Source organism: Mustela putorius, unplaced genomic scaffold, assembly GCF_011764305.1.
Source record: "Mustela putorius furo isolate JIRA1106 unplaced genomic scaffold, ASM1176430v1.1 tig00000929_pilon_pilon_pilon, whole genome shotgun sequence".
In the NCBI taxonomy this organism is placed as follows: domain Eukaryota; kingdom Metazoa; phylum Chordata; class Mammalia; order Carnivora; family Mustelidae; genus Mustela; species Mustela putorius.
Window position 1 is genome coordinate 1204955 of NW_025421520.1, and position 27087 is coordinate 1232041.

The window sequence follows — 27087 nt, forward strand, 5'->3', positions numbered from 1 at the left end:
CAGGCTCCGGTCTGCATTTTGTCTTTTAAAAAGAAATTCGATTATCTTCAGGAAACTTTAATTTTTTAATGTAATAGTACAGAGACTGGTCAGAATACAGAATTTCTACTGTTCCTTTACAAACTGTAATCAACCAAAAGCAGTAACTAAGGGGCCTCTGGTGATTCCCTCAGAGAGGGCAGCGGGCAGAGGGGCGGGTGCTGTCTCCACCACCAGGGTCCCCCAGAGGCAGCGGGCCTGGCATGTGTCCCCTCCCGGCGGACGTTTCCGCGAGGAGCCTCTGGCTTTGTCCCAGATGGACGGGCATGGCCTTGTTGTGTCAGCCCGGAGGGACACCCCAGAGGCCGGGGCTTGCCCCCAGCAGTCCGCGGAGCGGGGCAGGCACTCGCAGCGCACGCTCTCCCCGCGCGCAGGTGGTGGTGATGAGGCCCTGCAGCAGCCCTGGAACCCAGGGACGGGCCGCTGCTCCTCGCCTCGCCTCGGATTCGGAGGACAGAAGGCACTCGGTGCGCCCATGGTCAGAGGAGGGCTGCTCCTCCTTCGCCGGGCAGAGCTCAGACCCCAGCCTCACAGGAGCGGAGATGGCGGCTGGTCCTGTAGGAACCTCTGTCGCCAGAGCTCGCGCCGCGGCAAGGGCCGGGCTGCCAGGAGACCCAAACAGCGGGTGGAATTCTCTTCAGACACGTGGGAAGCCTGTGGGACCGGGCGGGCTGTGCACCTCAGCTTCCCTTGGGGCCTCGGCTGTGCAGAAAGCCACACCACTGGCCGCACGGCCGAACAGACAGACAGACCCGCTCGCTCTTCTCCGCGTGCTCCCTGGAGAGCCGACAGCAGCCGGAGAGTGATGGTACCAGGCGCCGCACAGTTTGAAACGTGCACCGACAAGGGCCATCTTCTCCATCGCTCCTGCCGCTAACGCCGTCCACCTGCAAGCTTTAGCCTCTCCGGACGACCCTGGCGGACCTGTGGGGCCTCATCCCGGAAGCCCCCGCCCACCAGCCCCCTTCCCTAAAACACCTGACAGACCTCATGGGCGCTCTGGGCTGGGCCACACGTGCGGGGAGCTCAGGGCCTGCTGGTCCTACTCCGCGGACCTGGCTGGCACCTGGGAAAGGTATGCGCGCACAGCGGGAGCTGAGTAAGTTAATCGTCGCTGATCACAGGCCAGGCCGTGCTGAAGGTGAGCACGTGATGGTACTTAGTCCCCCAGAACCACGGGCTTGCTTGCACGGAGGAGGAACCCGGGACTCAGACAGGCTGGGGGTTTGCCCGAGGTCACACAGCCGTAGGTGCTGAAGCCAGGACCGGAATCGGAGTTAGGCATTGTCACTCAGGTGCCCCAGTCAGGGGACTGACTACCTGGAAGCCAGGGAGCAGGGTCAAAGGCAGAGCTGTTCCGGCATCGGTCTCCTGAGCCCCGGGTGAGTCTCTGTTGGGACAGCAGAGCTGTGCACGTCTCCCTCCGTCCGGCCCCTCCCGGCCCTTGGAAAGCCCAGCACAGCATGCCGGCTGGGAAGGCCAGGGGGCACAGCTGCCGGCGGCCACCCACGTGGGGTCGGGGGGCTCACAGGCCTCCAGGGCACAGCGACCTCAAACCCAAGAACCCACTTCCACCCCAGCCCTCTGGTCAGGAGCCCGTCATTACCTCGACACTCCCTGTCTCAGCGGCTCCTGCGTTCATCATGCAGGAACAGGACAGCAGTCCGTCCGACGGCAAGACGGCCCGAGCAGGTGACCCCCGCTTTACCTGCACGTAAGGACATGACGGAAGAGGCCTCCTCGGTGCGGGAATGCTCCAGCTCTCCCCTCTGGGCCACACCAGGGCGACTGCCACACTTTAGGGGGCCGCTCTCCAAACAGGGTGTCCAGTGGGGGCAGGAGGGCTGCACTGCCATTGCAAGCAGGCTGGAGACCGTTTCTGCTCGGAAGCTTCCTTCTGCTTTTAAGAATTTTGTTCTTTAAAGACCTGCAAAGAGCGCCAGCCCTGAGTAATACTGCGGAGTGCTCGGCCCGCGGTCGCAGCCCCATGGGACCGTGTGGGACGCCCAGTGCCCAAAGTCACCGGTCAGACCGGCAGGCCTGTGGGGACGACCTGCTGCCTCTTGAGCTCCAAAATTCTGCACTTTCTTCAGAAATACCTTGGAACTTGCCGAGCCCCTGAGCGTTTGTTTCAGCTTAGAGAATTGTTTTGATTTTTGGGGCTAACATCTACTGATGGATGTCCGAAGACTTTCTCTGCAGCGGGCACCACACGGCGTCCTCTGGCAACGAGGCCGGCGCCTCCATTTTTCAAGTGGAAACACTGGGGCTCCGAGACCTCGCGTGAGGGAGGAACAGGAATCGGGGGCTGGGCCTCCTCCGTCTCCCCGCATGGTTGCAGGGTGGTCACCTAGCTGGTGTGACCCTACCTGGTGTGACGTTGGCTTCTCAGTGACCAAATCTCAGCCCTCCCGAACCTTCCTCACCAAGGGCACTCCTTCCGGAAGGGCACATCTGAACCCCTGGGCCGACCCTGGGTCGTGTTTGTGCTTCGGGTGGAGCTGGTGAATCTTGCAGCTGGACAGGTGAAACCATAGCATTTACCGAAGAAACGCCATTGGTATGATTTCTGCAAAATCAAGTAACATCCCGCGAGCAGCCGGGGCGAAGATGTGGTCCTGGTACCACCTTCCTGTTGGAGTGGCCCACTGTGTCTGGGTTGCTTGGTTTGTGTGTGTGTTGTTTGTTTTTAAGGTTCTGAGGGAACCTGGCTTGGTTTTTTAAACAAACTCATCGTGTGAACACCAGGCATGAGCCGGCAAACCCTGAGGGCGGAGGGGCCAGGGGAAGTGCGCTTTCCTTCCTGGCTCTTCCGTTCCGGGGCACGGCGGCCCTTGGTGTGAAGGTCACCCGTCCCTTTGGGGTGCCCACAGCCCTGCTCCGTAAGACCCACTGCTTGGCGGGCGGAGGGGTCCCTCCGCGTACCTGTGCCGGGTGGCACGCACCATGTGGCTCCGGGCGCCCAAGCCGTGCCTCCCAGGGGAGCTGCGCTGGGCAGGCGGGGGCTCTCTTCGCTGTGGTGGCTGTGGCCACGGGAAGGTCTTGAACGGCAAGGGCATGAAGCCCGTGTGAGGGATAAGGAACAAGTGTAGGGGTTCTGGGGGCTTTAGCCAGGCCCTGGGGCACATTGAGCTCGTGGGGGCAGCAGGGTGCGACCCCCCACCGGGCGCCACCACGGGGAAGGGAGAAGCACCCCGGAGCCGTGCGGCTGTCCAGCACCGTGCCCCGTGAGTGCATTTTTAACTCCTCTCTCGGCTCAGATTCTCTTACAGAGTTTCTCTTGATATCATTTTAGTTCGGTGGCTCAGGTTACCGTGGTCGTTTCGGGGGCAAAAGGCGGGGATTCATCTGACAAGATGCAGGTATTTTGCTAGTGAGATGTCGGGGGGGGGTCCTGGCCGGCTCCCTGGTGACAGCCAGGAGCTAGTGTGTGCGCCCCCCCCAGAGTCCCCTGCTTCTGAGAGCCGTCCCCAGCTGTGTGTTCAGACCCCGCCCTGCCTGGGGTCACCTGGGACCCCGTGGGGACCTGACAGCAGCTCTCTTCAGCCGTCATACCCAGGTTCTCCTTTTAATTTGGAGACTTGGTCTTTGCAGGTCTGGGCAGAGAAGCAAACCTCTTCCATTAAACCACAAACTTTCCTTTTTACATGTGTTTTTTTTAAATTATTTTTATTAACATATAATATATTATTAGCCCCAGGGGCACAGGTCTGTGAATCATCAGGTTTACACACTTCACAGCACTCACCCTCCCCGATGTCCATCCCCCGCCTTCCTCTGTCCTTCCAAGATACCCCATCACCACAGCAGGCCCAGTGTCCCCTTGTCTGCCTGTACGTGTGTGTGTCTGTGTACATGGGTATCGGTGTGTGTCTGTGTGTGTTCGAGATCCATATAGGTGTGGGAGATCTGTGTGTATTGCGTATGTGTGTATACACACGTGTGCATCTCTGTGTGTGGCCGGGTGCACCTGTGTGATATCTGCGCGTGTATCTGTGTGTCGTGTGTCCTTCTATGTGTGGGATATCTGTATGTGTGTGCATCCGTGCGCACATGCATGGCCACAGGGCAGACCCCCGTCTGCCTGTGGGCTCTCGGGTCGGGCAGGGCTGGGGGTGAGACCGCGGGCCATGAGGGCACCCCTAACCCACCGTCGCTGTCTCCTAGGAGCTGTGTCGGCAGCGCATGGCCGTGCGCACGTCAGAGCGCCCAGAGGCCCCGCATGCGTCCCGCGTCAACAGCGTCTCCTCGCAGTTCAGCGACGGGCCGATGCCCAGCCCGTCCGCACGGAGCAGCACGTCGTCCTGGTCTGAGGAGCCCGTGCAGTCCAACATGGACATCTCCACCGGCCACATGGTCCTGGTAAGGCTCGCGGCCCTCGCCGTCTGGAATCGCCGTTCAGACCATGTGGTCTGGGGCAGGGGGAGAAGGCGCAGGGCAGGGATGGGGAGCTCACGGTGCCGCTCCTGCCACATACACGTCCCCTGCTTCCTGCCATACACCGAGCCTACATACAGTGCGCTGGCCACCGCGGTTAGCCGGTCAGGCAGCCGGGAGGTTGGTTAAAAGCCCAGGGTGTCAGGGCACCCCCAACTCCGTCCCCCGCTTTAAGTGCAGTGAGTGTGGGCACACACACACAGGCCAGATCATGCGTGGGATTCGGCCCTGGGCGCTGTTCTCAGTGGAGGAATGCACATCCGTGAGCGCCTACTGTATGCACTGCTGTCGCTGAGCCTCCGACCAAGAGACGATCGTGGAGCCCTCCCCTCGTGGCTCGCCAGGCGGGGTTTGGGGAGACAACCGTCCCTCACTTGCTGCTGCTACTTAACAGTGGCCGGGCGCAGTGGGGGGCCAGAGCCCTTGTGTGGGGGCCGTGCTGTCCATATTCCTCCTGCCCGTCTGGCTCCCTGTCCTGTCCCTGCCCAAACCCTCAGAGGACCACGCATGGAGAGGCAGATGCTGCCCGCGAAGGGGGCTTGATGTCTGACCGTCACCTAGAGAGACATTCACAATTCTGCTGGCTTTACCGACTCTCCTGAGGCAGAACAGCACGCTCCCGGACCCTCAGGCCTCTCGTGCCCCCGTCTCGTGCCTGCAGAGCTGCCGCAGCAGGCCGTTGGCCGTAACACCCCTCCCAGAGACCAAACATTCAGGGACAGCAGCACAGCCGTCTCATGGCCCGTGATGCGGTGGCAACACTCCGGACCAGGCAGACCGTCTTTGCGGTCCAGTGCGTCCCAAGCATCCAGACGGGCCCTGAACATCATGTTTGTGGTCTTTAAACATGTATTATTTGTGGTAAGTTTCCTTATATGTTTCTGTACCAACGACATATGCTGGCGACCTTGGACCACAGCCCCGGCGGCCGGGTCCAGTTAGAACGCGGCCACTGCGAACTGGGGCTTCACAGCAGACTCGGGCTTCCCCGGCCCTGGAAGTCGAGGAGCCGCAGCGTGGCTGTCTGCTGAGGCCCCTTCCCTGTTCCGAGCTCGCACCATCTCGCCACATCCGCCGGCCCCGTCCCGCGTTCCCGCGCCGCCGCCGCCAGGGGCCTCCGTCTCGCCCTGCCCCCACCTCTGCTCTAGCAGCCCCAGCCTGTCGGGGGACACGGTCCGCGCACGGTCGGCCCGCATGGCGTGGCCAAGGGAAGATGACGGCCGGGTGACCACTCGCCCGACCCTCCCCGAGGAAACGTTCGTGTTTGTCCGACAGCTACGTTGTGATCTCCCGGAACTACACGCCACAGACTCGGAGACCGTCCGGTGAATTCCGCCGGGGCCCGACCGATCCCCGGCACCGGCTGCTCCACGGGTGTCCCGCAGATGTGACCTTGCAACTCACGGTGCGACGGAACCCACGGCTGTTCACCTCTGGACGACAGGGTGGGAGCAGGCGGCACCCCACGGAGTTGGGAGGGAGTGGGCCGACTTTCCCGGGAACCATACTCGTCGCTAAACCCCGGGGCCGGCGTGCGAGATGGGAACGCCGTCTCTGGCCGAGGACGGAGAGCGTGTTTGGAGCAAACAGTGGCCTGGGAAGTTAAAGCGCCAAATGTGGACCCCTCGGGCCAGAGCCCTGTCAGCAGCCGCCGACCCAGCGGTGGGGCTGACCCTGAGAGGAGCGGACCTGGGGACGGGGCTCCCGGGGAAGCGGGTTGACCTAGGGCCAGGCTCCCTTAGGGAAGGGGCCCTCACACCCCAGCGTCTCGGGTCTGGTCACTTCCTGCTGTAGAATCCAGGCTGCCTGGGCAAGGTGCAGTGACCTCCTGCCCGGACGCCGCAGGAATAGAATTCTGGGGTTTAACACTCCATCCAGCGAGCAAAAGGACCCTCAGAGAGGAGACTGCTGGCCGCGGGCTCTGCATGGAAGCACGGAGGTCAAGGGCTGACGGGTCGGGAGACGGGTCGCAGCCACTACTCCGTGATGACAGCACTGAGGGCACTACCTGCTCATCCCTGGGCAGCTGTCATGGCGTAGAAGCTGAGCCCCATGTGCCCGACGGGAAGGACTAACACCCCTGGCCAAGGGGTCCGGGGTGGGTGGGTGACCCGCCGAGAAGTGAGTCAGGGAGCATGCGTTGATCGAGGCCTGGAGACTCCACGGGGTTGAGACGGGAGAGGAGGGGCTGGGGCAGGGAATGGCGAAGGAATTCTCTGGTCCCTCTCGGGAGCTGGTTTCCTGTGCAGGCCCGGGGCCTTGGAGCCGCCCTGCTGGGGCACCAGAGGTTGCTCGAGAATGGGGTCCCGGCAGGCCAGGTTCATGGACCCCAGCCTTCGGCGAGTGGAGGGGGCGGCAGTGGATCTGGTCTGGACGTAGTCTTGGGGCCATGGGGGGCGCAGGGTCCAGTGGAGGGGGACGCCGTGCGTTTGCAGGAGGCAGGGACAGCTGGGAATGGGGCCGTGAGGCAGGAGGCCCCTGGCAGGTCTCTGAAGAACTGTCTGCAAGGGAGCGTGGAGCACTGAGTCGGGGCTGAGGGCAGAGCCCCGGAGAACCCGGCCCCGGGAAGCCGGCCTTACGAAGCCTTTACAACCGTCCCACCTTGAGTACGTGAGGGACAAGATCAAGAACCCCCTTTGCGTGTCGTTTTTAAGACGTCTGTCCCATAGCCCGTCTGTCCTCAGAAGTGGAGCCTGGCTGGTCTGTAGATGCCGAGAGCCGGTCCCCGCCCTGAGAGTCATCGAGGGCCAGGAGCCTGCCCCGAGGCCGGTGTGCAAGCGCGGCACACGGACGAGCCGTGAACAGCCGCGAGGGCGCGTCCGCCGTGTCCGCAGTACGGACCCTCCCTTCTCCCCTGACGAGAAGCCGGGGTGCCGGGGCACAGCCGGCTTCATGCTTTCTGCGTTGTGGAGTAAGGGAGAGGGAAGCTGGCTGAGGAAACAGCGCTGAGCCCCATCAAAGGCAAGGACTGTGAGGCTTGCACCCCCGTTACCCTCGGAGACAAGAGGCCGCTTGCATAACGGCCGCTGCCCGGAAGCCATGCAGGGGCAAGTGATGCGTGCCCGTGTCACAGATGGAGACCACAGGACCGAGTGCTGTTACGTGGAAGTGAATCTCCCAACATCAGGAAGGACGAAAGGCCTCGCGTCATCAAGAACGGGAGAACCAGCTGCCGCAGGAGGTTTGGCGACCGAGGGCTGCAGAAAGCCTACGAGGGGCGCAGAACATCGTGTCCACCGTGGGGATGGCCCAGGGGCTGGCAGAGCTCCTCCGCGCCCACCTTGCCACCAGTAACCCCATCCTGCGTGCCCCACATTTGTTCCGGAGCCTTGATGGCCAACATTTACACCTTGAGTGGTAGCTCCTCTGGCCATTCCTGTCTGACCGGCCTCTGCGGCTTCACACTCCTTCGTGTTGTCGATGGCGCAAGTCACTGCTCACCTAGGAAGGCCGGCTGGAGATGCTCGGGTGCTGGACTGGGTGGCGGAGTGGGGCCCATGTGGATGCTGGCCGGCCTTGGGCACCTTCATCCTTAAAACCAGTACATTGTAGTCTTTCTAAAAGGACGTGCTTCTGCGGTGCCCCTTCCCTGGCCCTGCTCTCTAGGCCAGAGCGAGTGCCCACAGCACCCTGGAAGCCATCCTCATGGTGAGGGACAGGCCCCTTCCCCAAAGCCAGCTGGAGACCTTTTGTGACAAATAAGTAACAGCCACTCAGCACCGAACACCGTCCTGCACATGTCCCGGCATCTGAGAGACGGCTCCACGGGGCACTCGCGGCCGACTCTGCTCGTCTTCGCGGACCCATGATCTCCTGTTATCCCACGTACAATAACTTATTTATTTTATACTGCTGAGGGTGATTCAGGCAGTTTTCAAATTTTGCACTTCAAACAAACAGCACGGTGAGAAGCACTGCAGGCTGCATTCCTAGAAGACCGTAGGTCATGGAAGAGGCCTCTTGTTTATTTGGAGACGCATCAGCAAACTTCCTGTCAAAACACGTGACTCGCGGACAGTCCCACCAGCTCTGTAGAGAAGGGTGCCTGTGTCCCCTACCCTGCCGCCCTGGGTACTGGCCACCCTTCGTTTTTGCTCTGGGATGTAGAAAAGGCTGCTATTATAAGGCAGTTTTAATCTGCATTTCTCTCACTGTGCATGAGATTGGGGAACGTTTCCTGCATTTGGGAACTATTTATTGGTCCTTGCAAGAATGGCCTCAGAAGTGTCCCTCAAGGCCTGCAGGGCTGCCGGCCTCCGAAGCCCACTGAGGACGCGGTCTGCAGGTTTGCATAGCGCGAGCCGTGGATGCCCACGGGAGTGTACTGCCCTCGAAACCAGGTTACTCTTGTCTCTCCTCTGTGTGGCCAATATGACCCCCCGTGAGAGAGACTCTGCTGGCAGCTGACTTGGTCAGAGTTTCAGTAAGAGCAACAGCGAAGAGCCCTCTGCAAGGTCACCCTGGGACCGAGGTCGGCACCAGCAAGTCGGAAGGCAGGCAGGCTCTGCGCCTTAGGATGCGCGTCTCCTGTGCGCGGGAACGGGCCCAGTGCTGTCAGCCGGGCAAGGTGCGCCATTTCAGTTTCCAAAAATAACTTGTCCGGTGACATCAGTGAGAAGAGTGCCCCTGAAAGGCACGGGTGGCTGGCTGCTGTGGGGTCTTTGGGCCTCGGAGGACCCGTTCTGGGGGCGGACAGGGCAGAGATGTAGTTCCTGACCTCCTGGAGGCTGGGGATCTAGGATCCAGGTGTGGGCAGGGCCGGTTCTGCCGAGAGCCGCTGTCGCGGCGTGTGGATGGCCGTCTTCTCCCCATGTCCACCCACGCTCGTCCCTCTCTGTGTGTCCGTGTCCTGATGTCCCCCCCCCTTACCAGGACACCCGTCACATCAGGCCTGGGCCATCCTGGGGGCACCTCACTTCACCTTCACTACCGCCTTGAGGCACCTTCTGCAAGTACGGTCACGCCCTAAGGCCTGGGGGACGGGCTTCTGTGCTAGGAGGAGGCGGGCGCCACAACGAGCCCAGACACGTGCTGCTGCTTGAACTACCCTGTGTCTTCTGCAGCTTGAAGCAGGTGACAGGCCCCAGTCTTTCCCGTCACCGTCGTGTCCCCCGTGCTCTGCAGGGGCTCAACCATCAAGAACGTGCGCGTGCCGGGCTCTGCCTCCCGAGAGCTGTGCCAGGACCAGAAGGAGAGGCTGCCAAACCAGTCACGGCTCCTCCTTCCAGGCACGGCTCTGGTTTCCCTTTCTGAGCCGAGCCTCCGGCCCGCCGCTGCCCCTCCGGGAGAAGGCAGCTCTGCAGGCCGCCCGAGGCTCCTTACACAGCTGGGAAGTTGGCGACGCTCATTAGCTTGGTTTTGACACAAGGCAAAGAGTGTCGCTGCTGTTGTTCAGTCTTTGGGGGGGGGGCACGGATTTACTATATTTTTGGTGGGGAGGTGTGATTTGCTGTGCTATTTTTAAAAATCTGCTTTACTGTTCGGAATGCTAGGGTGATACTAGCACGTGTCCCCCGCCAGTTAGATCTTCTCGTAGTGAGTAAACTGGGGAAAGCAGAGTGAGTCAAGTCAGGGGCCCAGGTGCATCTGTCGAACTAAATCAAGTATCAAACACTAAGCTCGGCAGTTAGTAGGTCTACACGTTAACATTTATGAGGGGAAGAAATCGAAACCGATGCCCCAAACCGGGCCTGGAGTGCGTTCCCTCGCATCCACGTGAACGGGAAGCACTTCCTGCGGGCCCAGCGGCCTCACACCCACCTGACAGGGTGAGCCAAGAAGGGCTGCGCGTCCCTCTGGCCTATTCAGCGCCCCCAGACCTCCGAGGTCGGCAGGCAGTGCGAGGAGGGGCCGGCAGAGCGTCAGTCCACGCCCGGTGGAGCGACGGACTGTGCATGCCCAAGTTACCGTGGAAGATGAACGCTCTCTAAGAAGGAGTTTGGGGCATGGCCCCAAGCCTGTGGTTCCACAAATAACCCGCGCGCAGACAAGCGTCCATTAAGTTCACTCATCTCGTGTCCTTAGCGTTATGTGCGGCTCGTGGACATCACAGGGTCGGACGGAGATTGTCTGAGCCCACGTGAAGCACATGATTGGTGTTTACAATCTCTCTGCAGTGAAGAGGGGCGAACGTCTAGGAAGCACTGAATACGGCCAACTGCCAGATCGTGCTCTGTTGCTGGAAGACGTCCGTCGTGGAAATGTGGGGTGGCGGGGAGACTGAGGAGGGGAGTCGGCCCTGAGGGGTACCAGGCGCAGTGTTAGCCAGGGAGGAGCCGCTGTTTGGGGTGGGCGGCGGACGGAGTGGGCACCGGCACGGCTCCTCGGAGCCCCGAGTCTGGGCCCGGGGCTGGAGTCTGTGGCGGACGAAACAGGGAGTCCGTGTGTAAACCTGGACCACATCCCAGCCAGAGGGAACCCCGCATGCGGGCCTGGGCTTGGTCCTGACATGACTGCTGTGGTTTCCTGAAAACAGGAGAAGTGACATTCACTGGTTCACTCCACTTGTGTTCATTGGCTAGGAGGTGAGAGCGACCATGACAAATGGGCCAGGAATGTTCTTTCTCACTCCTCACGCTGGCATCACAGATCTGCCAACGGGCAAAGTCTCACTGACATTCCTTCGTTCCTTCAAAAGTCCTGCTGTCTTTGATGCTGTAGCTGTTGAGAAGATTGTTTGTGACCAGCCCCGTGGCTGCCTTTGTGGGTCTCCCCACATTCTTCCTGAACCCTGCACCTCTGTCGTCCCAGATTCTTCCTGCGCCCGCTCTGGGTGCAGACCTACTTTTTTTTCCTTTGGCCCCAGCTTTACTGTACTCCGCCCTCGGAGAATCCCTGCTGTGCATGGGTCCCCAGGAAGGACAGTCACTCACAACTGACGTGGGACGGTCTGTGCTCTCTGCTCTTGGGGAAGCATCCGTCGTAGTGCTCCCATGGCCCTCACGTCTCTTCCACGTGTCTTCACAGGTCTCTTGTCACCCCTCCACCCCCGTTCCAGGGCACTCCCTCGGGTGTGCTGTCCAGTTTGCCTGTTTCTCTTCCGCAGCGTCTAATCGATATGTGACCACCCATCGCACGGGTAACTCCAAGGGGCGTCTTCTTCATTTGTGGTTGATGTCTTTATTCGTTCTTGAATCTGCCTGCCATACTGTTCTCGCCTCTTCAGTCCCCACTGCAGTATCTTCAGTCATTGGATTTGTCACCAGGATTTGATGGTTTCTGTCTAATGCTTCTGTCATCCAGGTTCTTCTGAAGCTGATCCTGATCTTGATGTGTTTGCTGAGTTGTTTAGGGGGCGAGTTTGCTGTCTGCTGTGTTCCATCACGTCCAGCTTTCAGAACTTGGAGGGTGTTTAACTCGAGAGAGGTCCTGGGTCACTTTGCCGCACAGTCTAGGTTCCCATTAAACCAGGACCATCTTTGTATCAGTTCCTCATCTGGAGATTTACAGGCTGCCCACGTACTGTCTAATGTGAGCCTCCGTCTCGTTGAGGCCTGTGGTCCAAAGCCTTCCCATTCTGGATCCATGTGGAAAGAGACATGCTTTCTTGTGGCGTGAGCAAGCCCTTTCCCTGGGAATGAGTTCCTCCCAGGGTCCTGGGACGACGGATGCTTCCCCAAGAGCAGAGAGCACAGACCGTCCCACGTCAGTTGTGAGTGACTGACCTCCTCACCTTCCACCTGGCAGGGTTTCCCCAAGACCCCTCTTGGACAGCAAGAGCAAGACACCCTGGGTCTGAGGGGCTGGAAACTACACGCCCCGCCGTCTCGCAAGGGCTTGAGGGCCTGCAGGTCATGAGCTAACCAGTCCATTCACCACCTCATTCTGGATCTCCGAGGACGTCCCTTCATCTTATGGGGAGCTGACTGTGCCGTTTATGCAGCACTTCTACGTGCTCACGGGGAAGGCTCCTTGGGACACCTCACTCCTCATGCCTCTGGGAACATGAGACTTAAAGCAGGTTAAACGTAGGGAACACAGGGAAAACGCGCAGCCCCGTTTGATTTCACACCGCCTTGACGGTAGCATCTGAGAGCCAACTTCATGTTCTGCATTATGAGGAAGACATGATGGCAAGCTCTTGTCAAAGAAAGCCTGACGGTGGCCTCATTCGGACTGGTTCCCACGCTTCCCCCACCATCTGCAGGCAAAGGGGTTACGTGCTTCCGGAAGTGTTCCCACACCCGTGCATCCAAACTAAGCCGTCCGTGGGTGTGCACTGCCCAGAGTCTTGAACCCTTGATGCCAACGGATGGTGGCCCTGGAGGTGTTCCAGATGGTACCTTGTTGCGGTGACAATAAAGACAGCTGTGGGCAGGGGTGGCTCCAGGCTCCATGGCTGCACTAACGGGGCCAGGAGAGCGGGTGGTGCGATGTCTGACAGCGCATTCTCACTTCACGCATCAAACCCAAGAACTCATGGGCGTGGGATGCGGGCCGTCCACTGTCGGATCGGCAGCTGAGCTGGAAGATTAAAAATATATTTGATAGTCTTACCTCTAACTTCTCAGCCTAAAAGTGAAGATATTTTCTGATAGATCAACTCACCTCTCTTTGCTACTTTGAGCTCCTTGTTTCAAAGACATCGACGGAAGACTGAAGCCCATCAGCTCCCAGCTGTGGTGGCCGACTGATTGCTGCTGTTCCGTGCTCCACACTGTGTGTCAGCTGTCCTGCTGCCGCCAGGACGCTGTGGGAAAGTCAGGGACACTCGGGCCTCTTCCAGGGGAAAACAAATGCGGGGTCTTCTGTGAGCTGCTGGCATCTGCGCCGTGGGCTGGTCCCCATTCCTGTTTATTGCCCGCAGCACGTAGCCTGTTGGTTCTAGGACAGCAAAGCTCCAGAAAACGCTCTGGACCCAAGGAGCGCTCTCAGAATTCCTGCAAGCGTGTCCCGACAACGCGCTGTGGCAGGAGCCAGCATTGCCCGTCCACGCCTGGGAGGGAAGTTCTGTGTCTGTGTGGCAAGCCGACGTCACCTCACTGCCTCACTGCAACTTTCTGTTCTCCCTGAGCGCTCCCTCAGGAGGTCACAGCAAGGACGTCGTCATCAGTGTGGGGTGCCCAGTGCTGCCCAGGGAGGACCTGCCACCTGGGGGTGGCGGGGCAACCAGCCCCTCCCCCTCGCTCCAGGGCTCTGTCCTCAGACCGCTGTTGCCGTGCTCGTGTCACACCACTGAGGCCACGTGAATTTTGTAGCTGACGCTCCACTTGGGGACGGTAGGTGGACAGCCATTCAGTGCGTGAATCTGCTGGCCCACCGCATGGAGACACCGCTCTTCAAAACCTGCTTCTGAAGAGCTCTAGGAACCAGTGCCGCCTGAGTCACGGACGCCAGTGTAGACAGAGTGGATGGGTGATCTGATTCCTCGATCTCACCTCCTCTCGCTGAGTAGCAGCCATCGGGTAGATGTAGCAGCGGCGACCAGGTGCCCGCACTGCCGCGTAGACGCAGCAGTGGCGATCAGGTACCCCCAGGTCCAGAGATGGCAGTGGGTTCCCCTGGTTTTGGAGACCCTGTTTTTCTACGAGAATTTGTTAACAGAGGCCTTTTCAGGGTTTGGTTGTCCTAGGACTGCATTTTCGTGACATGTTTCCTCTTGTGTCCCTGTCTTTGTGTTTCCTGTCAACTCTTTGGAACCCAGCGTTGGTTTCCTGCTGGATTTTGTACATGAATGGAGTCTCTACATAACTTGCGTCTTTAGGTATTTTTTGTATGTCGAAGGGACATGGTTACAGCTGAAATCAAATTCTCATGTTCTCATTTAATAAAGAGCATATTAATTTATATCAACAGGGACTTGTTGTAAAACTTTGCAAACACATTCTTTCACATCACTGAAGTAATCTTAGAAATAAGTAGAAATGTGGCTTTGTCGGGCGGCTTTCTTCTCCAGTTAAAGTGTTCTGATTTCTTTCTACATCAGAGTCCGAGAAACGTGAACTTCCTTTGTAAAAGTTAACATCAGTGTCTGCGCAAAACCGTAGTCAAACTTCGATCTTCCAGATGGAGTGATTTACTTAATGTGACACACAGAGACTTGGCATGGGGGAGGAGAGAAGGGGACCGTCGGGTCCCGGCGTCTCTGCGGAGTCCCCTGACTCCCGGCCCGTCGTCGGTAGAAGCCGGACGCCGTCGCAAGAGTGCTCTTGCTTAAGAAAGAGTTGTCTCAAGAGTTCAACATGCCGTGGGCAGACGTTTTAAACTCTTAAAAAGCAGAAATCAGCAGAAATATCATAAAGCCGAACTACTTTTTCTTTAGACGTGTGAGGACTGAGGGAGCTGCCAACGGCAGATGGGTGTTTAAAATCGCGACGCCGTCAGTGGAGGGCTTGCGGGGCCCGGTGCTGGCTGTCGTTATTGTCTGCACAGCAACGTCACGAAAAGAAGAGAAGCGCACAAAAGATATTTGGTAAAGGCAGGTGGTCTGGATGAATAATGTTCCTTTCATTAACATAGTTCCCTTATTAACTGTATAATTAATTGTGCATAGCCCAGGGAGGCTGTGGAAATTGCATTTTGAGATGTATCAAAGCGGACTTACGCTTCAAACTTGCATGCAATTTACCGTTAATGCAGCCAGAGATGGAAGCCTCAAATCTGTAATTATTACTTACTATTTGAATGACAAGCAAAGAATTTTATCAGCAGAGTTTTAAATGAAAGAGGATTAGCCGCTAATGTTGAAACTGTTAATCTTTCTTATGAAAATAATTTCGAAGAAAATGTTTTAGTGGAAAGAAAGGTTTGAAGAAAGCACGTGCCGTTAAAACAGCTGCTTTCTGCGACCCCGGGTGCATTTGTCCCCATTGACGGCGGGGTGCAAATATTTTTAAAAGTGAATGAATATTTTATAGGGCCCAGAGCTGCTCGTGCATTCAGGGAACAGATTATGCAATATTCCCAAATATCCCAGCAAAGGTGAGAGGGTCCGTCAGCCAGCCAGAGGAAGGAGCCAGAGCTGAAAAACTTAAAACATATGAGAATATGTTAAAAGCAATGGAAATCTGCTTAATAGTCTAGAAATCTGCCTTTCCTCACTTCTGAATGCTCCTGTGAGTTGAGATCGTAAATGGTAAATATTGTTCAAAGAAAACCGTTAGACGGAGCACTGGGATCCATCTGTCCAGGAAGATTTCATCGGTGACACTGCCGAGACTCTTGCCGTGGACGCAGGTGTCCCCCACACGGGCCCTGCTTCCGACCACCGGCGCCCCGGGTTGGCGACACGGACACGTCCCGCAGTCTCGGGAGGGGAGTCCTACAGCAAATATTTGTTGACGGCCGAGGCTGTGCCAGCCTTCCTGCTGGTAGTGGAGAGACTGAAGGGGTAAAATAATTGGCCTGTTGGGAGCACCTAAAATGTGGCTCACATTTATTTTTTTGTCCTGCTTTTCCCGACTGAGTTGAGGACGTGGACTAAAATACTAAATTTATAGCACCATCGGGTGAGCGCCTGGTGTTGCCACCAACAGGGGAAGGCTGTGTTTGGGTTTCTAGAAGCCCAGGAAGCGTGGCGTGGGAGGGCAGGTTCCCTTTTAGGGCCTGTGGCAACTCCACGTGTGTTCTGGGCTTCAGGCCACGCTAGAGCCACGCACGGACGGCGGACTCGTGGGACGTGGGGCTCTGTGGCAGTTCCTCGGAAACTCTGGGCTGCCCCCCGCGTGGTGCCCAAAGAGCACAGGCAGGGGGTGTTCCGGGGAGCAAAGGGGTTCTCTTTCCATGCCCTCAGAAGTCTCATGTTCTCCCTTCTTGGTTTCAGTCTTTAAAAGATTTTAAAAAAAATACACTTTAATGCACGGATCCCTCATTCTGCTCCTATCCACGGACCTCTCATGGAATCGTTCAGTGTCACGTGGAAGCAGCTCTGGGGACGCGGCGGGGGCGTCCCGGCGGGGGCCGCGGGTCGGCAGGAGCCAGCACCGCGTCTCCCCTGCCCAGCGCGCGGCCCCTGCCCTCCCCGGCCCCGGGCCCGGCCACACTCGCACACCTGAGTCCACCTGGGGAACTGCCGTCCGCGCGTCTGCGTGCATCAGGCGCTTGGGGCTGTGTGGCTGTAGGATTGTACGTTTGAACCAGGAGCCGAGCTGTTGATTCTCTGCGGCTCTTCGGACACACGTGGTGACGTTGACAACCGTGTAGGGCAGCGGCCATCCGCACATTCATCCACGCTGGGGAAGCATGCAGGGTGCTGGACATGCCAGGAATGCGGACGGAACGTGTCGGACTTTACCCCGACGTTTGACTTGGGGTAGATGAAGGCTGTGACCCTGTTTCTCCGACCAGCTCGGCGGGACCTTGCCCTGCCGCGGCTGGGCATCCGGTGAAGGCATGGCCTGGCTGCAGGACATCATACAAGGTGCAGGTCCCGGAAGCCGAGGAGCGGCGGACGGAGCAGCGGGGGAAGCAGACGCGCGGTCTCTGTCGGACTCGGGTCCCCTGCTTGCCCGTGAGTGAACCTCAGCACTCGGCTCCCGGAATACAGGACGCCTCCGCCCCTTCCTCCGTGCCCTCCGCCGCCGCCGTTGTCCCCAGATGTCAGCCCCCGCGCCTCGTGTGCAGACAGTCCCTCTTGTGCGCTCGGTCTCCACCTGGGGTGAGCGTGACCTTTTAAAAGCATCTTTCCCATTATGTGCCTCCTTTGTTTAAAACACCCCAGCGGGTTCCCGCCGCTCTCACTGCAGACCTCAGGCTCCCCGGCGGCCGGCGGGCTCCCCTGGGGTCGGGGCACAGGTTCCCCTGAGGCCGGCGGCCGGCAGGCTCCCCTGGGGTCGGGACACAGGCGGCCACCCCGCCTCGCTCCCTTCTCTCCTGCCGCGCTGGCCTTCTCTCTGTGGCTAGACTACGCCAGACCCGTCCCCACCCCGGGCTCTCACTCTGGCTGCTCTGTCTCCCTATGATACCCCTCATTTCGGAGACAAGGAGACCTTCCCACCCGGCAGGAGACCCTCAGAAATCTGCTCATCAGAGGGGCCTCCCCTCCTGGGGTCCGAGCCCCTGCCTCCCGCACCCACCCCTCGCCTAATCTCTGCCGCGCGTTCTTACCGCTCTGTGAAGTCGCCATTGTAACCGTGTTCGTGTATCCATCTGCGGCCTGTCCCCTGCCTGAAGAAACCAGCCGCACACGGACTGAGTCTCTGCGGGTCCCCGGACCACATACACACACACGTGCACACACACACACCCCCGTCTCGTCCAACGTGCTCACAACAACGTGAATAATGAATAAATAAGTCACTAAGCCAGCCGTCCCGGGCAGGAGTCTAGACCAGGAATGCAGCTCGGGGCTCGCTCCCCCATTACAGGAGACGTTCCGCGTGCACTCACACCATCAAGGAAGCGCTTTGCCTGACGTTCAGACATCAGCACCTGTGCGTGGACGGGAGGTACGGAGTGATTCTCTTCATTATTTTCCTTCGCTCCTAACTTTCATCTTTGTATTTTAACCTGTTCGTAGAACCTTAATTTCTGAGATGCTGTATAAGATAATAAGACTTATTATATTGTTTATTTAAGCCCATCCAGCTCCTCGAGGAGTGATGGCCTGAAACACGGGGCAGCGTGACCGCCACCAGCACGCGGCCACCCCGCCGCCTCCCTGCAGAGCCCGAGTGGCTCCCGCTGCCCCCACGCGCACACAGAACCCCCGTCATGTTGCAGGATGGACCTTCCCCCTTCCTCCTGTTTAGTAAGAGTAGGTGGTAAGGACAGATCTGCTGCTTTCTTGAAGTATATTAAGTAGAACCTTTTGGGGACAGAAGGTGTTCATTGTTACCTATTCCCATCGAGGTTTTAATTGGGAGTTTTCATCGAGCTGTGGTTTTCTTCCTCTGCCAGTCTGTGGGGTTAATGGCAGTCACGCACGTTCTCGATGAGTGTGTGCTCAGTCCGGCAGAGTGGCCTGCTGCGCGCTTGCGGCACCCCCTGAAGACCACCCCGTGGCCAGGGTAGTTATTGACGGATTCCAGGAAATGACCCACAGGCTCGTCCGCCGCTGTTCAAGGCCTCTCTTTTGTCAATACGATCTCTAGCCATTCTGGACCTTGTTCTAGACGCAGGGTACCAAGACCCCAAATTATAATAACGTTCCCAATTAGTTTGGTTCTTCATAACAAGATGTAATGACTTTCAAGTCCCCTCTGTGGTCGCTTTGCGAGGAGGCCCCTGTGTTCTCCCCGAGCCTCCGGAAGCGCGGGGGACGCGGACGCCGTCTCTGCGCCTGCCTCGGAGACTCCTGCCCAGGGGGCCTCCCAGACATTCTTTGAAAAACATGATGTTTTCTTTAGAGGTTTTGTTTATTTTCCTAGTTCTTGCATATGTTTTATTTTTCAGTTACAAAAGGGATTTTAAATAAAACAGAGAACTCAGTGTTCACAGGCTCAAACCCAGCGTGTTCCTCTGTACTTGGTCGTGTCGCCGTGTTCACCCGCTCCGTGCCTCGCCTGCCTGCGAGCTGGGGACTCTCTCTTAAAGGCTCTCCACTTGGCAGCCTTTGAACTCTTCCCCGCCGTTTTAACCCTTTCACACTTCTGTCACTGCCATCGGCTTGGCGATGACATAACGCGAGAGCGTGCGTTTCTAAGTCACGCGGAGACAGCCCTGACACCCCTCCGCAGGGATTCCGCTGGGCCTCCAGAGCTCCCGGAGGGAGGGTTTGGGGGAAGTGACGAGGGGTCACACTTGCCAGTGACCCGCTGGTCGTTCCTGCTGGTCAGCCTCACCAGGATGAACCAGGCTCACTGCAAAGATGTGTGGAAACGTTCCCTTCCCAGAACGAATTTCCATGGCAGCAATCTTTAAAACGTGATCAGAAGGATTAGATCCCCACGTCTTCCCCCTGTTGCTCACACATACATCTTTAGGCTTTTTGTACACACGACCCAGAGGCTGAAGGCCAAACTGTGTTTGCTTACCCCAGGTAAAGTCCGTTTTGACAACACAGGAACATGGTTTGAGTTGGCCTTTCCCGGGTCTGTGGCTTTTTTGCCATTTTTAAGGGTAACGTGTGTCTGTCCGCCAGAGGAATGCGTGTTTGAGCCACCCAGGGAGACCAGCAGTCCCGCGGCAGGTAGGAGGAGGAGCGGGGCTTGGGTGCGTAGTCGGGACCCGCTGGGCCGGCAGGCGACGGCCTCCGTGCAGGGCCCCACTCCGCGGCTTCCTTGTGGTAGAGTCGGGCGGCGATCTGAACACCATCTGGGCGCACGTTTCCTGTTTCCAGCAAGTCTTTCCTAAGCTGAGAAATAACGAGGCTACGCTCTGATCGTTTTACCAGATCTGTACTTCTGGGGACTTGAATGTACTGCGTCAGATCTCACCTGAGTCTCCGGGATCTTCACGTGCCCGCTCAGGGTGCTCCAGAGCGACGTGGCCGTGGGCCTGGAGTGGTTCCGTGCGGGTGGCAGAGCCTCTCCCCTTGCCGAGCCGGCAGCCGGCGCCGTGAGCCCCCCGAGTCAGGACGACGAACCCCCCCGAACTTCTCCGTTCATCTTTTCATACTTTCTGCTTGGAACCCAGACCTCTCGCTGCAGGAAATCAAACATTTAACATCAGCATTTGCCTTTCACGTATTAGCGAAGATAGGTGGCAACGTTAATTTTTAAAGAGGAAAAGGGTCCTCCCTTTGCCCAAACGGCAGCAGAAGCAGCTTACTCCTGCCTTTACAGACGTTCGTCTACTGCTCCCGACCTCAGAGCACAAGACAAGGTCTTCTCACGAGGAAGGGAATGTAAACAAGCTGCGTTCTTCACTCGGACGAGAGGTGTGATTGTCGCAGAGGAAAGTAACGTGCTCACAGGCACCAAGGAAAGAAAGGAATAGAAACAAAGCTTCCCCCATGAAAACCGGGTCTCCCGAAGCCCAGCTTGCTTCAGCACACCTTGGCCACGGCGGGCAGGCGCTGGTGTCCGGCAGCGCTGCTGTCGAATGATGCACCACCAGGTGGTTCTCTGCGTGTTTCCTGTGTGAGGACCCACGGCGCAGGTGTCCGGACGCTGCGAGGGCAGTCGGGCGCGGACGTCCATGGTTTCTGCGTACGCTGGCTGAGGGCACGTGAGTGGAGGTGTTTCACTTCTTCGTCCGTGGGCCTCCTTCCCCGTGAGCGCCGGCGTTCCGTGAGAGGGAGCCGCTCCCACTGTTCTCCAGGGTGACGACGAGCCCACTGGCCGGCATCGCACCCCTTCATCGCCGGTGGTGGGAGATGCTGGAGTGACACAGAACCTGCCCCACGTTTCGCAGAACTAATAACCTTTGCTGTCCCTCCGTGCTGCCCTGCGCTGGGCCCAGACGACCCCCGACAACACTGCGCCCCGGCACCCGACGTTCAGAGGTGGGCGGAGCCTTGCCACCTGGCATCGAAGCGTGGACGTGCGCCTGTCGCGTGTGGGGAAACAGAGTAATTTTACTAAGTGGCGTTATTTCCTTCGTGACCCGGGAACCGGTCCCGACGTTGACACTACACATAAGACGACGCCCGGGAAACAGTCCCCCAGCAGGACGCGGGCCGGGGGCACGGAGTGCGAACAGCCACGGGGCATCAGCACCTGCTCTCCACACTGGAAAACGTCTCATTAGCAGCTGAGTTCACACCTTCTCTCCTACTGGCGTTTTCCGGTGACTCGAGCCTGGCCACCAATACCTCCCTCCCGGGGCAGCGAGCCACAGACGGGAGCGAGAGGAAGGGATGAGTTCCGGAACCATCCCCGATGGCACGGTCGGCCGGCTGTGAACCCGGCGCGGCGGTCCAAGCCCGAGTTGGCTCCATCCGCAGGAGGTGGAGGCTGAGTGAGGAGGCCGCTGTCCCTGGGGACCAGGCCAGGACTCGGAAGCCAGGACTGCGTGCGCCGCTTCTTTCCTCTCCAGCGGTAGTTACGGTGGTGTCGCTGCACTCAGGGCGACGGGGCGGCTGCACCCGCGGCGACGGCCCGTGCCCCGTGGCAGTGTCCCCACAGCAGCCCTGGGATTCTGTGTTCAGGCTGCACCAGTGGCTGCTGTTTCTGGAGACTCGTGTCGTATGTCATTATCTCAGGGACAATGTCCCCAGGACGTGCCGTAAAGTCACAGAATGCAGATACCAACTCAAGAGAGTCCCTCTGTTTCCAAAGAAAAGCGGAGACCCGCCGCGATCACTGTCATCTCCGCGGGGCACATTTCATATTCCCGAAGCGACTTCACAGAGTGACCAGTCATCCCTCAGAACCGCCTTGAGAAATCCGTGTTCTGATCCCCATTTTACATAGCGGTGAATTAAGGGCCAGTGAGAGCAGAGGATAACCAGAGAGTCTATGTGGGGACCAGCCCTTGCTGTGTCCTACACTGTTAAGAAGCCCCATCCGGCGCCTGCCCCAGTCCACTGTGTCCCAACTGAGTGGGGGCTCCCGGGGCGTTCCTGAAGGCCTGGGGACAGAAGCTGTGATCAGCTCCCAAAGACACACAGTGCTCTGGCGATCATTAGTAAAACCCCATCATGTGCCAGAGCATCCCAAATGCTCCATGTTTCTAGAAATCACTCTTGAGGTCACGGTGTTGACAATTCCATCAGAAAGCTCACTGCAGAAAACATTTGAGCTATCTTGACAAATGGTGGACGTGTCTCCAAGCAATAACCTTTTCATCCCAAAGGTTGGGATTCTGTATAAAATGATCCCATTCAACGTGGAGGCCCGTCAGTTTGTTTGACACACGGACGCTGTGTCATCTGGTGGCCCATAGTCCTTGTGACCCAGAAAGGGTCTTTAGTCTTCCTACCAGTGTTCTAATAGTCTGAGCCAGAAAAGGAGACACAAGGTGGGGATCTGGAACTCGTACGAGGAAGATTAAATGGGAGAAGCTCTGATTGGGTTAATAGCTCATAATGTGCGGCTCACAATAGCTGGTGTCGTTCTCGCTGGGCAGAGGACTCCGAAGTGCTGGCTCATCTTCCACCTGCCCTAATTACGGATGCCACAGAGCCCGAGACCGGTGTCAGCCGGTGTGTCCTGGTTACTGACTCGGAAAACCCACGCTCTGGAAACCGCGGGCTTTTCCCCCACAAACCCTTTATCTGGGGATTATCTTTTCAGCAAGCCCATTAAGTTTAGTCCCAGGAAACCTATCAGAATTCAAGACGATTTAGACAGCTCCCCGCTCAGCACTCATCCCAAACCCCTGTCACCCCAAGTATTAAGGGCACAGTGAGCCCCTCTCAAAGCTCGGGGTCCTGCTTCCCACTCTTCAAGGACCAGCAGTAGCTGTCAAGATTGACTTGCCGATGCCCCTCAGATGGAACCGACTACGGCTCAGCCCCAACTCCTCACCTCTCTTACATTTCCAGAGTGCACGTCACAGCGGGGTCCCACCAGCTCAGGCTGCTTTGCTTCTAGTACTATTAACTAGTACTTTGTGTACCCCAGGGCCTGTCTCTTGGAGTTTCAATTCAGAGGTACCCCAGAGCCATAACAGGAGCTGTGTAAAGTGATGTGGCTGAGGCGGGTACCTAACCAGCAGATGCTCACAGCTCTGCGACGACAGGTTCTAGAAACATCCCTCATGGCATCCATGGCAGCACGTATCACGTCCTGAATGGGAGGCACTGGCCAAGGACATGGGTTCACCCAATGACAGAGAACTGGGGGAAACAACCGCTGGACTCAGAGGGCCACGGAGGAGGGTTGGGGGAAGAGCTCTCTGAACTGCTGTGGTGCCTCCACGTTCCTAAGGCTGCCATTACATCCAGGTGGCCACGGGACCATTAGAAAGCGGCAGAACCCGCTCGGCGTGGATGTTGGAGGGGCTGCATAACCCACAAAGGAGGAAGGAGGTGAGGAAATAGATAATGAAACATTCCAAAGTCTGTGCGCTACTTGTCAGGGCATTTCTTTCAACTTCAGAAGATCCCAAGGCAGTTTTTTGGATGCCATCGTTGATATAAACTGTTTATCCGCAGTACAGATTACTTCTAGAAACTTCCATGTTGTGAGCACCCATCCAACAAATATTGACCGTGTGCCCAAAGCATGTGCCAAGTGAATGAGACGTTGGCCCCATTCTCAACAATCTTGATCTCATGAGGGACAGAATGTCCGGACGCCCCGAAGCCAGAGCACGACGCAGAGAGCGGTGATTGTCAGAAGACGGAGCTTTTAAAATAGTAAGTGTCCAACGAAGAGTGTGGGTTTGTAGGAAATGAGAACCCGACACACCCCAGACTCCCAAAGGACACGATCGTGTTTGCACCAACCTCAGAGTCGGGACAGATCCGCTACCGAAGAATCGCACGAACAAAGTGTAAAGAATGATGGTGCTGTGGGGTGGGGGTGGTCGAAACACAGGGGAGTCGTCTTGGGGAGACAGAAAGGAGCAGACTGGTCAAACGAAGTTTGGACAAAGGCTAGTGCTGGCCTCGGCTGCGTTGGTGGTTTCTGAAACTGGTGGTATCCGGGGCCAGGCGTGGCGATCCTGTCGCTCTGTGCGTGGACTGGGACGTGAGCGTGAAGGGAGGGGTGCGGGAGGAGGTCGCAGCCCGGAGCCAAGACACAGCAGCCGCGTCCCAGGCGGCGGACCCAAGCTCCAGTGCTGCTGGTGGCTGCGGGGGCTTTGGGGTAAGGGTGTAAGGAGTCTAGGCCTTGGCTTCTCCGAAAAGAAGATGAACGCTTCATCTCAGCTTCTTTCCGTCTTGGACAAGGAAGTCCTGTAACGCGGGAGCCGTGAGCGGCTGTGCACGTGCCGGGGAGAGCCCGACAGTCAGCTCTGCGCGGCGGAGTCATGAGGGGCTTTCGCTTTTGTTCCACTTACCTTCATTTTTTGTTCTTTATTATGCGTGCTACTGTGTCATAGACGTGTGCGGTTTAAACCCTGCAGCCTCCCGCCATTGCCACCGCCGTCACACTCGCTGCCGCATGCACGCGCGCGCACACACTGAGCTCGCTCTGGGGGAAGAGCCCGAGCGGAGCTCCTCCACGTGCTGACGCGCCCCATTGTTCCAGAGGCGACCGCGTCTCAGGAGGGTGACTACCTGTTCTGATCCGCACGCCTCACACCCTTGAGACAGGACCTCCCAGAATTAAGTGATTCTGCCAGTTTGGTTTTGGTTTTGGTTAAAACACATTATTTTATGACGAAGACCTTGCTTCCCCACAGACACCATGAAAATATACTCTCGTGTCACAGATGAAAAGCAAGAATCTTGGGACACCTGGCTTGGTCAGTTAAGCCTCTGCCTTTGACTCGGGTCATGGTCTCAGGGTCCTGGGATCGAGCCCCGCATCGGGCTCCCTGCTCAGCGGGGAACCTGCTTCCCCCTCTCTGCCTGCCTCCCCCCTGCTTACGTTCTGTCTCTCTCTCTCTCTCTGACAAATAAATAAAATCTTCAAAAAAGAAAGAAAAGAAAAGCAAGAATCTTATCTACAAACATGAAAGAGGAAATTCTCCAAAACCATGAATGGGGAAATGACATTCATTTTGTATCATAAATGATGTCTCGTGAAAACATTACAGAACAGATCAAATGGACCAGAGCGTGACAGACACAGGCTACCGGAGCCACACACGCCAAGAGAATGAAAAAGTGCCCTCAGTTGTTATCTAATCGAGTGCATCTTCACGCGATTTGTCCTCCATGGGAAACAGCCGCATCTGCTCTTTCCCGCCCCTCCTCCCTCCGGCCGTGCGTCCTACAGTCCCGGCTGGTGTTTCTTGCTGTGAATTGAGAAATCCCAGCGAGCCCGCGGCTTGGTTTCGCTTCCGTCGAGGTGAACCTGCACACACCCGTGTTTGCAGGAATCCAGGGGGCGTCCGGCACCCTTTCGCAGGCGGCGTCTTGAGGGCAGTGACCCCAGAAACACAGAGCTCCCGCTTCAGCCAGAACTGTCCCTCCCCAGCTCCCTCACCCCGCATAGCAGCCGGTAAACATCTCACGGAATGTCAATGTCATCCCACGCAAAACTGTCCTTACCAGGGTCACTCCGTCTTCAGGATTCCAGGAAGATGTCCCCAAAGGAAAGAACCAGGCAGTTGACATCTTCTGGATTGGGCCACTTGACTGCACTTAAATCCACCGCCTGCCCTTGCCAAGAACCGGAGGGGCTGTCTGGGCGGAGGTCACGGTGCAGGGCCCTGGCGGGGAGGGGTGGGCAGGCACGGCACCCCGGGCTCCAGTCCTGGGGAGGCCGTGCCTCGGAGGGTCGCGGGGAGGTCACCGCGTGGCTCGTGTGGCTCGGTGTCATGTGCACAAAAGGCCGTCGGTCCATTCCCCGCGTGACAGTGACAACCCAGATGCTGGTCACAGCCACTGCTGGCCCTCCCGCTGGGCCAGGTGGCCCTGAGGGCGGTGCCTTGTCTCCTACGGCGCTTTCCGTGGTTTGTGGACCGCTGTGGATAAGCTGCTGTTTGTTGAGTGAATAACACAAACCAATCCGAGTCAGCTCTCGTCCAACAGGTGGTGCCCCCGAGCCCTGTGCGGCTGGCTGGGGGGCAGGCGTGGGGCAGTCCTGTCCTGGCCTGCGTGGGGGTGGGACACGCGTGCTTCCCCACGGTTAGAGGACGGCAGGGGCTGGCAGGGGGTCGGGGCCAACCCTCCCTGGGCATGGGGGTGCCTACACCAGGGACCCGGACTCGTGTGCATGTGTCTCATCTTGTATGTGGACATAGCTGACAACCTGTGTCCACACATGACACCAAAGACCCACAAACACGGCGTCCCAGGGTGGGCTTTATTGGGCACAATAAAGCCGCTGGGGTTTGGTCCTTTGAAATGATTTTCCTTAAAGCCACGGTCGTTTCTCAGCTACACACATTGGTGAGAATGCTCGGACAGGGCTGTCTTTGTGGGAGGGAATGTTCCGGAAGCATTTCCTCATCCACTTCCGGCCATCGCCACCGAGAGACAAGTGCCCGGAAAGACTAAGATCTGAGCAGCCGAGGGTCAGGACATCGGTGCCGTTGTTCTGGGTTTTGGTTTTGTTTTGTCTTTTGTGGCCACCCCACGCTGGTTAACGCCGGGCACACGTCAGAGCAGCCCGTGTCTTCGGTGCCTCACACCCACTTGATTCAGAAGAGTAGGTCAGCTGTAAGGGAAACGGCACCGTGTGGACACGCTGTCTACACCGCTTCGGGTCGGTTGATCAGATCGGGTCTGTGGCGCATCCTTCTCTTTGCCCGTCGGTTGGTACTAGCTGACGGGGCCACGCCATGCCCGCTGTTCCTGATGCCGGGCTCTGCCCTGCAACACACACGCCGCGAACACCCGGGAACCAACCAGCGAAACAGGTAAAGGGCCCGCCGTGCCCTGGGCGTCCGGTGGGCCTGTGCGTTCCCGGGTCTGGGGGAACCGCTTCCTCACGCATGCGCGCAGGGACGTGTGGGCTGCGCCCTGTGTCCTACGTCATGCCAAGGACCGGCCGTCCGCGGCCGCCCCTGAGTCTCCGTTTTCCGTTGCAGGCCTACATGGAGGACCACCTGAAGAACAAGAACCGGCTGGAGAAGGAGTGGGAGGCGCTCTGTGTCTACCAGGCCGAGCCCAACAGCTCGCTCGTGGCCCAGAGGGAGGAGAACGTGCCCAAGAACCGCTCTCCGGCGGTGCTGACCTGTACGTACCGGGCCCTGCTCTGGGCAGGGGAGGGGAACTCGGGCCGGGCGGGG

General features: G+C 58.0%; 1 protein-coding gene across 1 annotated transcript in view; it reads left to right on the top strand.

Annotated features, from left to right (window-relative positions):
• Positions 1-27087, top strand: part of PTPRN2 (protein tyrosine phosphatase receptor type N2) — a 612016-nt gene that overhangs the window by 530036 nt on the left and 54893 nt on the right. The window contains exons 12-13 of the mRNA XM_045086284.1: positions 4207-4401; positions 26887-27034. Of these exons, the coding sequence (XP_044942219.1) occupies positions 4207-4401; positions 26887-27034 (343 nt within the window). The remainder of the gene's footprint in view (positions 1-4206; positions 4402-26886; positions 27035-27087) is intronic.